This window comes from Dendrobates tinctorius, unplaced genomic scaffold (assembly GCF_039654945.1).
Source record: "Dendrobates tinctorius isolate UK_male_01 unplaced genomic scaffold, ASM3965494v1 ptg000001l, whole genome shotgun sequence".
Lineage (NCBI taxonomy): Eukaryota > Metazoa > Chordata > Amphibia > Anura > Dendrobatidae > Dendrobates > Dendrobates tinctorius.
In genome coordinates this window covers 15,533,740-15,550,125 of record NW_027361669.1, presented here as the reverse complement: position 1 = coordinate 15,550,125, position 16,386 = coordinate 15,533,740, and the positions used below count along the sequence as shown (strand labels likewise).

Here is a 16,386-nt window from a genome sequence, read left to right as displayed (position 1 = left end):
AACAATGATATCATCTGTTGACTATGGCACACAGGAAAGCACTTCCTAATAATGATGATGTCACCTGTGCAAACATCAAAGCAATTGTTTCTCACTCCATATTTCATATTAAGCTCATTGATGTGTACTTTATAATCAGATCCCATTGGATATAGCTGCTAGGATGCCAGACATGGTTACATTATGTGTCAGTACCCTTTAGGGTATGTTCACACGCTGCCCTTTTGGCAGTAAAAACACTGTAGTGAAAATGCCTGTTTTTCAGCGTTTTGATGCTTTTCTGGCTGCTGATTACATGTGTCTGTCTACAGTACATGTAAGCTTCAAAAACACTTGCGCTTTTTACTTTTTCATTGATTTTCTTGGTTGAAAAAACACTGAAAGAATTGACATGCTGCAAATTTCAAAAACGCTGCAGTTCCCCAATTCGGTCTGGGGAAAAAAAAGCAAGTGCATAAGATTTCTGAAATCTCAACTTTTACTGGTACTGTAAAAAGCAGCTTTTAATTTGCATAAAATAAACGCTGCGTGTGAACAAAGCCTTACGCAACACGAATCGGGCTGTTATACGACTGCCAATCTGCATTTGTTTTCTGGCCTGTTTAGACTGGCCAACGAGTATCCTATGTGCACAGGACCATTGTTAACAGAATGTGACGTTACCGGCAGCGCATCATCTGTTTCTACAGGTGATTCATGATTTTTAATCCTGCTTAAAAATGATCGCACCCAAAGATGGAGCAATGTGCTTGTTCATTAGGTGGTTACTGGCCTGTTTAGGCAGGACTGAACAGATTATTGGCTCATCTAAATCGGCCATTGGCATGAGGCCACACTTTTCTTTTTGTGGAAAAACTGCATGTTGCCCTCATCAGTCTCTTCTGATAAAATGAACACTGTTTCTCACACTTGTGGTGGGGCAGATTTTTTTTTATGTGACTGCCAGGGCAGAGGGAGGACTGAATAAAAGGGACAGGTGGGCTGTGCCGTCATGTGGCTGCTCAGAAGTGCTGAGGTTGTGCAATTTTTAGTTATTAATACTAAGCCGCCTTCCAGCTCCCGTAGAGGGACACTCAGCCATGTGTTTTTCTCTTGCTGGTGGCTTGCACAGACATGGCTTACATTTTGTCCACTTGCCTTTAGAGTACATAGTCTAAGCTGTTATTAACTATCCATGATACGGGAATCTATTAAAGGGAGCCTGTAACCATGTTTGCCCCATATGAGAAAAGGACACCCCCTTTCAGCGCTCATATACAGCATTCTAATATGCTATGTATTTATCCCTGATCCTGCCTGCAACAAAAGAAAAACACCTTTTATTATACTCGAGTCCCAGGGTTGTCTCTTGTCCTGGTCTAGCTCCTCTCTTTTTTTTCGATGCTGTCCTCCTGTGTTTCGTGTGGATGATGAGTGCTATGTAATCCACACAGTGTGCCCCGGCATCGCGCTCTTCCACTTACGTACTTCACTGCCCTGACCAGTACAGAACAAAGTTCTGCAATGCGCATGCATCAGGAAATTCAGAGAGCCCCAGCGCATGCGCACTGCAGTACTTCAGCCTGCACTAGTCAGAGCAGAGAAGTACGCATGCAAAGACGCAAGATGCGGGGAACACTGTGTGGATTACATAGCACTCGGCATCCACACGAAGCACAGAAGGAGGATGGCATTGAAAAAAAGGCAGACGGCGGACCAGGATAAGCGATATCCCTCGGACCAGACCCGACCACACTACAGGGAAGTATAATGAAAGGTGCTTTTCTTTTATTGCAGGCCAGATCGTGGGCATATACACAGCATATTAGTATGGTGTATATGATCTCTGAATGATGGTGGCCATATATCATATGGGGCCAACCTGGTGACAGGTACCCTTTAAGTAACGACCAAAGAGATGGAGGCTGGCTAAAGCTGATCTGAGATTATTACCATCAAAATCCATTCAGTCCAGTGAGATCCAAAGACTGTGTCATACCTATGGTTATCGGCTGATCATTTTGCGTATATAGTTGTGTGAAAAAGGGTTTGCCCCCTACCTGATTTCCTGTTCTTTTTTGCACTTAAATTTTTCAGATCACCAAAACAAATTTACCTTATATACTCGAGTATAAGGCTATGTGCACGCATAGCGGAACTCTCGTGGAAGTTACCGCGAGAATTCCGGAATTCCATTCCGCTGGAAAATCGCATTTTAAATTCCCGCCATTTTCCCGCGGAAAAACTAGCGATTTGCAAGCGTAATTAGCTTGCAGAATGCTAGCGTTTTCCAAGCGATCTGTAGCATCGCTTGGAGAACTGATTGATAGGTTGGTCACACTCGTCAAACATAGTGTTTGACGAGTGTGACCAACTTTTTACTATTGAGGCTGCCTATGCAGCATCAGTAGTAAAAAGATCTAATGTTAAAAATAATTTAAAAAAATAAAAAATGGTGTTATATTCATCTTCCGGCGTCCCGCGCAGCCTTTCCGGGCCTCAGCGATGCTTCCGTTCCCAGTAATGCCTCGCGAGACCTTGGATGACGTCGCAGTCTCGCGATAATGTAGCGGTCTAGTGAGGAATAGGGACCGCTACATTATCGCGAGACCGCGACGTCATCCGAGGTCTCACAAGGCATTACTGAGAACGGAAGCATCGCTGAGGCCCGGGAAGGCTGCGCGTGACGCCGGAAGGTGAATATAACACCATTTTTTATTTTTATTTTGTTTTTTTTTTACAAGGATATGGTACCCATAGCCCGGAGGACAGTCTCCTCTCCTCCGGACCGTGGGTACCATCCTCAAATATTCTGCTTACTTTTCGCATGGTGGGCACAGCCACATGCGAGAAGTAACCGGAACAATGCAATCCTATGGGTGCGGGATCTCCGCAATTCCGCAAAATAATGAGCATGCTGCGTATTTTTCCGCAATGCGATTCCGCCACGGGAAAATCCGCAGCATTAGCACAGCATTGCGGAATCCCATAGGATTGCATGGGATGCTTTTTTTTTTGCGTTTTCGCGGCAAAATAGCGCATTAAAAAACGCCGGGAAAACGCAAAAAAAGCGACGTGTGAACGCAGCCTAAGTCGGCCCGAGTATAAACCGAGACCCCTAATTTTCCCACAAAAAACTGGGAAAACTTATTGACTCGAGTATAAGCCAAGGGTGGGAAATTCAGCAGCTACTGGTACATTTCAAAAATAAAAATAGATACTAATAAAAGTAAAATGGTGGCCCCATAAGATGTTCCATATTAAAATATGCCCCATATAATGCTGCACAAAGGTTAATGGAAGCCTCATAACATGCTCCATATTAATATATGCCCCATATAATGCTGCACAAACGTTAGTGCTGGCCCCATAACATGCTCCTTAATAATATATGCCCCATATAATGATGAACAAAGGTTAATTGTGGGCCCATAACATGCTCTATAATAATATATGCCCCATATAATGTTGCTGCGATTTAAAAAAAAAATGACATACTCACCTCTCATCGCTGACCGCTGCTCCTCAGCATCGCCGGCTCTCTGCAGTGACTGTTCAGGCAGAGGGTGGCCACTAATCACGTCATCGTGCCCTATGACCTGAACGTCACAGCAATAGGACCCGGGAGACAGCGCAGTGGTGGAACGGGTACAGGTGAATATGGCATGGCTCACTGTTGTGAGTTCATTCTCTGTTCCACCAGTGGTGAGTTCGCCTTCCAGACTCCCTCTGGTGGTGACAGGAGGTGGTGAGGCTGATTTGGTCAGTGGAGCTCTACCACCTGATGGTGATGATGACGATTGGACCTCAGGAATCTTACGGCGTCGGCAGTCTTAAATCCAATCTAAGTCAGTGCTGGTGATTGCTTCAGGCTGCTCAGGTCTTGGTTTTCAGCTCTGTTCCAGCCTTCTCAAAGCTAAGTGTTTTTGCTAATGTTCACACTTGATTTTGTTGGTCTATTCAGTTTTTTGTGTGTTCAGCCAGCCCCGGCTGGGCTGTGTTGAACTTCCACTCTTATTTATCTGTATTTGTCAATTTGTTTTTTAGTCCCTTATTAGATTGGCCTCTTTTTGCTCTGTCTCAGAATATTTCAGAGTGCTGATGTAGTGGGAGAAGTCTAGTGACTTCAGGGTTAATTTTGTTATCAGAAGTATTGGACATTATTTTGTAGGGTTTTTTGGCAGATTGCAGACAGTGTCTTTCCTTTCCTGTTCATTATAGTTAGTTGGGCCCCATCGTTTGCTCAGCCTATTTTCCTGCCTGTGTTTGTGTTTTCATCTTGCTTCACCGTCAATACATGTGTGGGGGCTGTCTATTCCTTTGGGGTCTGCTCTGGGGCAGTTAGTTTTCCCTTTTCTTGCTTTAGGTTTATGTAGTCCTCCGGCGGTGACGAGGCGTCTAGGAACATCGTAGGATCGCTCCACTGCTACTGTTAGTTGTGTGGTTAAGATCAGCGATCTGCAATCTGCATAGTTACCAACCTCTGGTTTTCTGGGACTTAGCTTTTTGTTGTTCCTCCTCGGTGACCCATTCATAACAGCTCACCCTCCCCCAGTGCTACTCACCCTCCTGTTGTCCTGCATATCAGGCTCTGCTACATCTCATTTCTGGCATTTGCTTCTCTCTTCCTGTCTTCTTCCTGTGCGGTCACATGGCACCGCTCATTAAAGTAATGAATATGCTCTCCACCCCTATGGGAGTGGTGACGTGTCCATATTCATTACTTTAATGAGTGGTACCATGTGACCGCACAGGAAGAAGACAGGAAGAGAGAATTAGACAGTGGGACTGAGATGTAGCAGAGCCTGATATGCAGACCCCAGAAGGGTGAGTATGATGTCTCCTGCTCCCCCTCCCCGCCGGCTTTCCGCTGTATGGCTTGTGTATAAGCCAAGAGCCTCTTTTTCGGCCCAAAAAAGGAGCTGAAAAACTCGGCTTATACACGAGTATATATGGTAAATATTAGTCAGGGATAACACAAACACAAAATGCAGTTTTTAAATGAAGATCTTTATTATTAAGTGAAAAATGAAACCAAACCTACAGGGCCCTGTGTGAAAAAGTGATTGCATCCCCCCACCTAAAAACAAAAAATTAACTGTGGTTTACCACATCTTTGGGAAACTGAGTTCAAATTCCATAGCCACACGCAGGCCTAATTACTTCCACACCTGTTCTCAATCAAGAAATCACTTAAATAGGAACTGCCTTAAAAAGTGAAGTAGACAAAAGATCTTCAAAAGCTAGACATTATGCCGCCATCCAATGAAGTTCTAGAACAAATGAGAAACAAAGTAATTGAGATTTATCAGTCTGGAAAAGGTTCTAAAGCCATTTCTAAAGCTTTGGGACACCAGCAAACCATAGTGAGAGCCATTATCCACAAATGGTGAACCTTCCTAGGAGTGGCCGGCCCACCAAAAGTACTCCAAGAGCGCAGCCACGACTCCACCCAGAGGTCACCAAAGACCCCAAAACAACATCCATAGTACTGCATGCATCACTTGCCTCTGTTAAGGTCAGTGTTCATGACTCCACAATAAGAGAGACTGGGCAAAAATGGCCTGCATGACAGAGTTCCAAGACAAAAACCACCGCTGAACAATAAGAACATAAAGGCTCATCTCAGTTTTGCCAGAAAACACCTTGATGACTTCATAAAACACTGCAGGCCTTGGAATCGGGTGACTCCAAAACACGCAGGCTTGATGGCCTGATGTCCGTTCCCGGGCAGCGCGCACTGCGCATGCCCGAAAGCTGTTGTCGCAGCGCAGTCGTCGGCATACAACACAGGAGGAGGCGGGGGCGCACAAGGGCATGATGGACGGATGGAAGGCGGCGCCCAGACACAAGACAGGGGCATGATGGATGGCTTGGAGGCGGTGCCCAGATGCAAGACAGGGCCATGATGGACGGCTGGGAGGCGGCTGATACAGGGGGACACACCATACCTATGGGACGCATTACAGGTATGGGGACCTAGTTATAAAAGTCAATATTTTGGCGTTACTAGGGGTCAGAAACAGAAGAGCCACCTTCACAGAATTCAGCTTAGTGCTGCTAAAGGTGACTCTTTTACTTAAAAACGCCCTGGGGGGTGACAGGTTCCCTTTAAGAAAAACAAAATTAAGACATTGGAGTGGTCTAGTCAAAGTCATGACCTTAATCAGATTGCAATGCTTTGGCATGACCTTAAAAAGGCGGATCATGCTCGGAAACCCTCCAGTGTGGCTGAATTGCAACAATTCGGCAAAGATGAGTGAGCCAAAATTCATCCAGAGCGTTGTAAAAGACTCATTGTCAGTTATCGCAAATGCTTGATAGCACTTGTGGCTGCTAAGGGTGGCCGAACCAATTGTTAGGTTTAGGGGGCAATTACTTTTCACACAGGGCCCTGTAGATTTGAATTTCTTGTTCCCTTAATAACACCTTGGTTTAAAAACTGAATTTTGTGTTTACTTGTGTTATATTTGTCTAATATTTACATTTGTTTGGTGATCTGAAACCTTTAAAGGGAACTTGTCAGCAGGATTGTGCACAGTACCTGGGTTGATGAAATCCGTCTTGTGGTTGTTTAATCTGTGTTTGCAGTTTAGAGTTCACGAGATTCTCGTGCCCTGGGGTGGCCTGTGGGTGGTCTTTATGTGTTGCCCTGCTTACATATGTATGTTTATGGGCTTATGACTGATCCTTCACTGACCTGCCCCCTATTTTAAATACTGCATAGAATATTGTGTGGTGAAAAAAAAATAACATTCATCAAAATGATAGCGGTGAACAGTTTTTTGTTTATATTATCATATTATCATGTATAATTGTATTGGTTGTCCCATGGATACACTCTACCATATTTACTCTGTTAGATAACAAAAAAAATAACATAGATGCTCTGAGAGGGAAAAAAATGAGCACCAGGGGGTGCAATAACAAGTATGGAACTGCAATAGCAAGAAACAGGAGAATTTTTTTTTAATGGATTTAATAAAAAAAGTGTTTTATAGTTTGCCTGTTCTATCGAATTGAATAATAGTTACCTTAATCATGGTACAACCCCTTTAGGGCATTCTTTTTTTTTTCCATTTTTTATTACGTTGTATTTGACATTTTTATGTTGTCCCACTAGATGCTATTATTATTATGTATTTATTGTATGTGCATAATTTATGAGGAAAGACCTGAGAGTCCAGGAGTTTCTCTAGAAGTTCGGGTTCACATGGCTGTATTTCATGGTTCACATAAAGACTGAAATGCTTGGACTGACCGCAGGTCTCGTAAACAAGAAATAAGCTCATGTGAACCTGGTGTAAAAGCATAAGTCCCAGCAATTCCAATTGACAGGGCTGATGTGAAGACCAAGGCTCAGTAGTTAAGTGTGTCCATTTAGACAAACTGATAATCGAAACAGGTGTTTCTAGGAACTTCTAAACAGGTCCATAATCACCCGACAATTGAGCATGTGATCGTCAGGTGAGATGATTTTTAGGCAAGTTTTAAAATCATTCTAGGTAGCACATCATCATCTGCAAAAGAAGTGTGCCGCTGATAACATGATACCCTACAAGGTGTGTGAATGGAGGTGGTTTGCATTAAATAACCGCCTTACATGTAGCTAATTGGTGGTTGTTTAACGAGGGTCAGCATATTTAAATGAGCCCTTAGATGTGCTGGTTTAAAACAATAAAGGTTGGGAAGGCAGAAGTAGCAAAATGCAGACAGAACAATGTTAATATGATCGTCTTGTGCAGATACCATGTTATTAGTAGCACATCACATGTTTTCATTGGATGAGGTGTTGCCAAAAAAATGACTTGTAAGCCAGCTTGGATTGTTCGATGGCCTGCTTAGAGCTCATGCAGACGTTGGTCTCCCGGCATGAGCATGACTACTTCATATATTTCTATGAGGCAGTCACACTTGCGTCAGTAGACCCACTGCCAGTCTGTGCAATGTTTTCCGACCAAGAGACGTCTGCATGAGCCTTTAGGCAGACTGATAGTTGGAAACGAGTGCTTCTGCAAATGCTTGTTCCCCAATTAGTGTCTCTTCTAAATGGGCCTTTATCTTGCTGATCAGGTGAACACCAGTATACTGGTGGCAGCAGGTGTAGACCCAGTAAAAGGCTAAAGACCCCGTCACACTAAGCGATGCACCAGCGATCCCGACAACGATATGACCCGGTCAGGATCGCAGGTGCATCGCTAAGTGGTCGCTAGTGAGCTGCCAAACAGGCAGATCTCACTAGCGATGTAGCGACGCAGCAGCGGTCGTTACTCGTCTGTCAGACGCGGCGATGAAGACGTCCTCCCACCCGCGTCCACGCGTTGCTCGTCGGCGCCAGCAGGAAGCCCAGCAGAAAGCGGCCGACGAGAAACGGCCAGGCCGTTCTCGCGCAAACTGCGATAACCAGTGGGGGAGCCGGTCGGAGGTAAGTATCAGACATAGCGATATCGCTAGCAATATCGCTGCAACGTCACAAAATCGGTGACTTTTTAGCGATATTGCTAGCGATATCGCGTAGTGTGACGGGGTCTTAAGGTAACCTTATGTAACTTGAATCAGATGTACGGTAGATAACATTGCACAGTGTCAATTACTTATCATCTTTATGTTCTCTCTGCCTTTAGATCTCTCCTTTATTTTTTGGTTATGTTCACTACTAGTTCCATTCCCTTTTACATCTTATACTTACCTGGTATAAGTATTCATTGATCACAAACAGGCATTCTGAACCTACTATTGTACCACTGACCTGTGGTTCCACTTGTTTGGTAGTTTTCACTGTCTGATCACCCTTTTTTTGGACTGTATGAATTGTTGTATACTTTTTAACACTATTGTCTCAATAAAATATTATTTTTAGTTATTTCTGGCTCTTTATGTGCATTTCCTTCTTTATATGTTTCACTTATGTAACTTGATAGATATCATTATAAGTAATTCTCGTGTCTAAAAGTAACCTGTCCGAATTCTATTACAGCTGACTCCAGCAGGTAAAGCTGAGCTGGCTGGAGTGAATGTTGGGGACTGGTTGCTACAGATTGACGGTGAGAGCACCTCAAATATGACCCACATTGAAGCCCAGAACAAGATCCGAGCCTGCAGCAACAATCTTGGCCTAGCTCTGAGCAGGTAAGAAATGGAGCTCATCCGCTCATCCCTAGCCATAATGATAGTCCCTCCATGCGCCTCCTATCAGGTGTAAAAAGTCAGAGGTCTACTTAATGTAGGTAACATTGTATTTCTACTTACAATTCACTCAATAGTGTATCGTGTTATCCGTGTAGCTGTAGCTGCCAGATATGTACAATGCCTTGAAAAAGTATTCATACCCCATGAACTTTTCCACATTTTTTTCTTGTTACAACCACGAACGTAAATGCATTTTACTGTGATTTTATGTGATATACCAACACAAAGTAGCAAATATATTTGAAGTGCAAAGTAAATTATACATGGATTTCTAATGTGCATTTGTATTCAGCCCACTGTAGTCTGATACCCCTAAATAAAATCCTGAGTGACTAATTGCCTCCAGAAGTCACATAATTAGTAAATTGAGTCCACCTGTGTGTAATTTATTATCAGTAGAGTTGAGCGATACCGTCCGATACTTCAAAGTATCGTATCGGATGGTATCGGCCGATCTTTAAAAAAAGTATCGGTATCGCCGATTCCGATACCGGAAGTCCCATTCAAGTCTATGGGACTTCCGGTATCGGAATAAGAAAAACCCTTTCCTGCCCTTGTACAGCCTCTCTGGGGTCTGTACGGGCCTTTCGGGGGGCTGTGCCGGCCTGCCAGGGGGTCTGTGCAGGCTCCGGTGGTCTGTGCCGGCCTGCCGGTGGTCTGTGCAGGCTCCGGGGGGCTGTGCCGGCCTGCCGGGGGGCTGTGCCGGCCTGCCGGGGGGCTGTGCCGGCCTGCCGGGGGGCTGTGCCGGCCTGCCGGGGGGCTGTGCAGGCATCGTCCGATGGGACTACAAGTCCCATCGGGCGATGCCTGCTACCATGACAGTGATTGACACATTAGCCAATGATGGGACAGTAGTAGTCCCATCATCCGGCTAATGTGTTAAATGTTAAAAAAAAAAAAAAAAAAAAAAATAATACTACATGCATGCTACATACATACTACATGCTACATACATACTACATATATACTACATACATACTACATACATGCTACATGCATACTACATGCATGCTACATACATACTACATGCTACATACATACTACATGCATGCTACATACATGCTACATACATACTACATACATACTACATACATGCTACATACATACTGCATGCTACATACATACTACATGCTACATACATACTACATATATACTACATACATACTACATGCATGCTACATACATACTACATGCATGCTACATGCATGCTACATGCTACATACATACCACATACATACTACATGCATGCTACATACATACTACATGCTACATACATACCACATACATACTACATACATACTACATACATACTACATGCTACATACATACTACATATATACTACATGCATGCTACATACATACTACATGCTACATACATACCACATACATACTACATACATACTACATACATACTTACTACATATATACTACATACATACCACATGCTACATACATACCACATACATACTACATACATGCTACATATATACTACATGCATGCTACATACATACTACATATATACTACGTGCATGCTACATACATACTACATGCTACATGCATGCTACATACATACTACATGCTACATACATACCACATATATACTACATACATACAATACATTCATACAATACATACATAGACATACAGTACATATAACATAGAGTAACATACTTACCAATACTTGTCACATTGTTCCCCGAAGCCATTGTCTTTTCCGGAATAAATATTAACATAACAAACCACAAAAATACTCACCCACGATCCGAAGCAGTCCACGAGTGTGTCCCACGACGATCTTGGGTAGAGAACTGCAGCATCAGCTGTTGCTGCCGTTCTCTACGGGCTGCAGGAATCCAATGACGGAAGGTAGGTATCCTTCCGCACTGTATTCCTCCGCCACTTAAAAAAAAAAAAAAGTCCCTAGTCTCACTTTATGCCATTGCTGTGTGGGAAATTCCCACACAGCAATGGCATAAAGTGAGACTAGGGACATTTTTTTTTTTTAAGTGGCGGAGGAATACAGTGCGGGAGGATACCTACCTTCCGTCATTGGATTCCTGCAGCCCGTAGAGAACGGCAGCATCATCTGATGCTGCAGTTCTCTACCCAAGATCGTCGTGGGACACACTCGTGGACTGCTTCGGATCGTGGGTGAGTATTTTTGTGGTTTGTTATGTTAATATTTATTCCGGAAAAGACAATGGCTTCGGGGAACAATGTGACAAGTATTGGTAAGTATGTTACTCTATGTTTTATGTACTGTATGTATTGTATGAATGTATTGTATGTATGTAGTATATATGTGCTATGTATGTAGCATGTAGTATGTATGTAGTATGCATGTAGCATGCATGTAGCATGTATGTAGCATGTATGTAGCATGCATGTAGCATGCATGTAGCATGCATGTAGTATATATGTAGCATGTATGTAGTATGTATGTGGTATGTATGTAGCATGTAGTATGTATGTAGCATGTATGTAGTATATATGTAGTATGTATGTAGCATGTATGTAGTATATATGTAGTATGTATGTAGTATGTACAGTGCCTACAAGTAGTATTCAACCCCCTGCAGATTTAGCAGGTTTTATAAGATGCAAATAAGTTAGAGCCTTCAAACTTCACACAAGAGCAGGATTTATTAACAGATGCATAAATCTTACAAACCAAAAAGTTATGTTGCTCAGTTAAATTTTAATAAATTTTAAACATAAAAGTGTGGGTCAATTATTATTCAACCCCTAGGTTTAATATTTTGTGGAATAACCCTTGTTTGCAATTACAGCTAATAATCGTCTTTTATAAGACCTGATCAGGCCGGCACAGGTCTCTGGAGTTATCTTGGCCCACTCCTCCATGCAGATCTTCTCCAAGTTATCTAGGTTCTTTGGGTGTCTCATGTGGACTTTAATCTTGAGCTCCTTCCACAAGTTTTCAATTGGGTTAAGGTCAGGAGACTGACTAGGCCACTCCAACACCTTGATTTTTTGCCTCTTGAACCAGGCCTTGGTTTTGTTGGCTGTGTGCTTTGGGTCGTTGTCTTGTTGGAAGATGAAATGACGACCCATCTTAAGATCCTTGATGGAGGAGCGGAGGTTCTTGGCCAAAATCTCCAGGTAGGCCGTGCTATCCATCTTCCCATGGATGCGGACCAGATGGCCAGGCCCCTTGGCTGAGAAACAGCCCCACAGCATGATGCTGCCACCACCATCCTTGACTGTAGGGATGGTATTCTTGGGGTCGTATGCAGTGCCATCCAGTCTCCAAACGTCACGTGTGTGGTTGGCACCAAAGATCTCGATCTTGGTCTCATCAGACCAGAGAACCTTGAACCAGTCTGTCTCAGAGTCCTCCAAGTGATCATGAGCAAACTGTAGACGAGCCTTGACATGACGCTTTGAAAGTAAAGGTACCTTACGGGCTCGACTGGAACGGATACCATTGCGGTGGAGTACGTTACTTATGGTATTGACTGAAACCAATGTCCCCACTGCCATGAGATCTTCCCGGAGCTCCTTCCTTGTTGTCCTTGGGTTAGCCTTGACTCTTCGGACAAGCCTGGCCTCGGCACGGGAGGAAACTTTCAAAGGCTGTCCAGGCCGTGGAAGGCTAACAATAGTTCCATAAGCCTTCCACTTCCGGATGATGCTCCCAACAGTGGAGACAGGTAGGCCCAACTCCTTGGAAAGGGTTTTGTACCCCTTGCCAGCCTTGTGACCCTCCACGATCTTGTCTCTGATGGCCTTGGAATGCTCCTTTGTCTTTCCCATGTTGACCATGTATGAGTGCTGTTCACAAGTTTGGGGAGGGTCTTAAATAGACAGAAAAGTCTGGAAAAAGAGATAATTAATCCAAACATGTGAAGCTCATTGTTCTTTGTGCCTGAAATACTTCTTAATACTTTAGGGGAACCAAACAGAATTCTGGTGGTTTGAGGGGTTCAATAATAAATGACCCTCTGAATAAACTTTTCACAATTTAAAAAAAAATTAAACAAAGAAATAACATTCTTTTTTGCTGCAGTGCATTTCACACTTCCAGGCTGATCTACAGTCCAAATGTCACAATGCCAAGTTAATTCCGAATGTGTAAACCTGCTAAATCTGCAGGGGATTGAATACTACTTGTAGGCACTGTATGTGGTATGTATGTAGCATGTAGTATGTATGTAGCATGCATGTAGTATATATGTAGTATGTATGTAGCATGTAGTATGTATGTAGTATGTATGTAGTATATATGTGGTATGTATGTAGCATGTAGTATGTATGTAGCATGCATGTAGTATATATGTAGTATGTATGTGGTATGTATGTAGCATGTAGTATGTATGTAGCATGCATGTAGCATGCATGTAGTATGTATGTAGCATGCATGTAGTATGTATGTAGCATGCATGTAGTATGTATGTAGTATGTATGTAGCATGCAGTATGTATGTAGCATGTATGTAGTATATATGTAGTATGTATGTAGCATGTAGTATGTATGTAGCATGCATGTAGTATATATGTAGTATGTATGTAGCATGCATGTAGTATGTATGTAGTATGTATGTAGCATGCATGTAGTATATATGTAGTATGTATGTAGCATGCATGTAGTATGTATGTAGCATGCATGTAGTATGTATGTAGCATGTATGTAGTATGTATGTAGTATATATGTAGTATGTATGTAGCATGTAGTATGTATGTAGCATGCATGTAGTATGTATGTAGTATTTTTTTTTTTTTTTTTTTTTTAACATTTAACACATTAGCCGGATGATGGGACTACTACTGTCCCATCATTGGCTAATGTGTCAATCACTGTCATGGTAGCAGGCATCGCCCGATGGGACTTGTAGTCCCATCGGACGATGCTTGCACAGACCCCCGGACATCAGCACAGCCCCCCGGCAGGCCGGCACAGCCCCCCGGCAGGCCGGTACAGACCCCGGGCAGTCCACACAGCCCCCCGGCAGGCCGGCACAGCCCCCCGGCAGGCCGGCAGAGACCCCCGGAAGGCCCGAAATGACGGCGCATCATGATGCGCACACACCGCGCATCATGATGACGTCAGGCCGTCAATCAACTGAACTTCCGATTCCGATGCCGAATTCCGATATTGAAAAAATATCGGAAGTCGGTATCGGAATTCCGATACAGCAAGTATCGGCCGATACCCGATACTTGCGGTATCGGAATGCTCAACACTAATTATCAGTATAACTAAAGCTGGTCTGTGAAGGCCTCAAAGGTTTGGTTGAGAACAATAGGGATCAAACAGCATCATGAAAGCCAAAGAAGACTCTAGTCCAGAGATAAAGTTGTGGAGAAGAGTAAAGCAGGGTTAGAGTGTATGTGTATATATATACAGTACAGACCAAAAGTTTGGACACACCTTCTCATTCAAAGAGTTTCTTTATTTTCATGACTATTAAAATGGTAGATTCACTCTGAAGACATCAAAACCATGAATTAACACATGTGGAATTATATAATTAACAAAAAAGTGTGAAACAACTGAAAATACTCTGTCTTATATTCTAGGTTCTTCAAAGTAGCCACTTTTTGCTTTGATTACTGCTTTGCACACTCTTGGCATTCTCTTGAGGAGCTTCAAGAGGTAGTCACCGGAAATGGTTCTCACTTCACAGGTGTGCCCTGTCAGGTTTAATAAGTGGGATTTCTTGCCTTATAAATGGGGTTGGGACCATTAGTTGTGTTGTGCAGAAGTCTGATGGATACACAGCTGATAGTCCTACTGAATAGATTGTTAGAATTTGTATTATGGCAAGAAAAAAGCAGCTAAGTAAAGAAAAACGAGTGGCCATCATTACTTTAAGAAATGAAGGTCAGTCAGTCCGAAAAATTGGGAAAACTTTGAAAGTGTCCCCAAGTGCAGTGGCAAAAACCATCAAGCGCTACAAAGAAACTGGCTCACATGAGGACCGCCCCAGGAAAGGAAGACTAAGAGTCACCTCTGCTGCGGAGGATAAGTTCATCCGAGTCACCAGCCTCAGAAATCACAGGTTAACAGCAGCTCAGATTAGAGACCAGGTCAATGCCACACAGAGTTCTAGCAGCAGACACATCTCTACAACAACTGTTAAGAGGAGACTTTGTGCAGCAGGCCTTCATGGTAAAATAGCTGCTAGGAAGCCACTGCTAAGGACAGGCAACAAGCAGAAGAGACTTGTTTGGGCTAAAGAACACAAGGAATGGACATTAGACCAGTGGAAATCTGTGCTTTGGTCTGATGAGTCCACATTTGAGATCTTTGGTTCCAACCACCGTGTCTTTGTGCGACGCAGAAAAGGTGAACGGATGGACTCTACATGCCTGATTCCCACCGTGAAGCATGGAGGAGGAGGTGTGATGGTGTGGGGGTGCTTTGCTGGTGACACTATTGGGGATTTATTCAAAATTGAAGGCATAGTTTTGATGCCTTCAGAGTGAATCTACAATTTTCATAGTCATGAAAATAAAGAAAACTCTATGAATGAGGTGTGTCCAAACTTTTGGTCTGTACTGTGTGTGTATGTATGTGTATATATATATAAAACTAAAAAAAAATATAATTTAGTCCAAACTCTGAACATGTAGCAGAGCACTGTTCAATCCATAATCTAAGAAAATGGAAAGAGTATGGCACAACTGCAGACCTATCAAGACATGGCCTTCTGCCTAAATTGACATCCTAAGCAAGGAGAGCCCTAATTATAGAAGCAACCAAAAGGTCAATAGTCACTCTGAAGGAGCTGCAGAGATCCACAGTTCAGGTGAGAGAATCTGTCCACAGGATAACTAGTCATAAACTACACAAATCTGGCCTTTATGGAAGAGTGGCAAGAAGGAATCCATTTTTAAGCAATTCATAAGATGTGTCGTTTGCAAATAACTAGCAGGTGGAAGAAGGTGCATTGATCAGAATGTTTCGGTCTAAATGCAAAATGCTATGTGTAGCAGAAAGCTAACACTGCACTTCACTATGAAAACGCCATCCCCACCATCAAACATGGTGGTGACAGCATCATGTTGTGGATATACTTTTCTTCAACCGGGAAGCTGTGCAGAGTTGATGGATGGAACTAAATATAATGCAATCTGGAGGAAAACCTATTAGAGTCTGCAGTAGACTGGAGACAGGGGTGTAGGTTCAGTTTCAAGCTGGAAAATGACCCTAAACATACTGCCAGAGCTACAATGAATTGATTTAGAACAAAGTTT

General features: G+C 43.1%; 1 protein-coding gene across 6 annotated transcripts in view; it reads left to right on the top strand.

Moving 5' to 3' along the window:
- LOC141083503 (PDZ and LIM domain protein 7-like) overlaps positions 1–16,386 on the top strand; it is a 147,019-nt gene that overhangs the window by 63,975 nt on the left and 66,658 nt on the right. For all 6 annotated transcript variants that reach the window (XM_073567841.1, XM_073567917.1, XM_073568057.1 and 3 more), the window contains one exon: positions 8,957–9,108. In XM_073567841.1, coding sequence (XP_073423942.1) covers positions 8,957–9,108 — 152 coding nt within the window. The remainder of the gene's footprint in view (positions 1–8,956; positions 9,109–16,386) is intronic.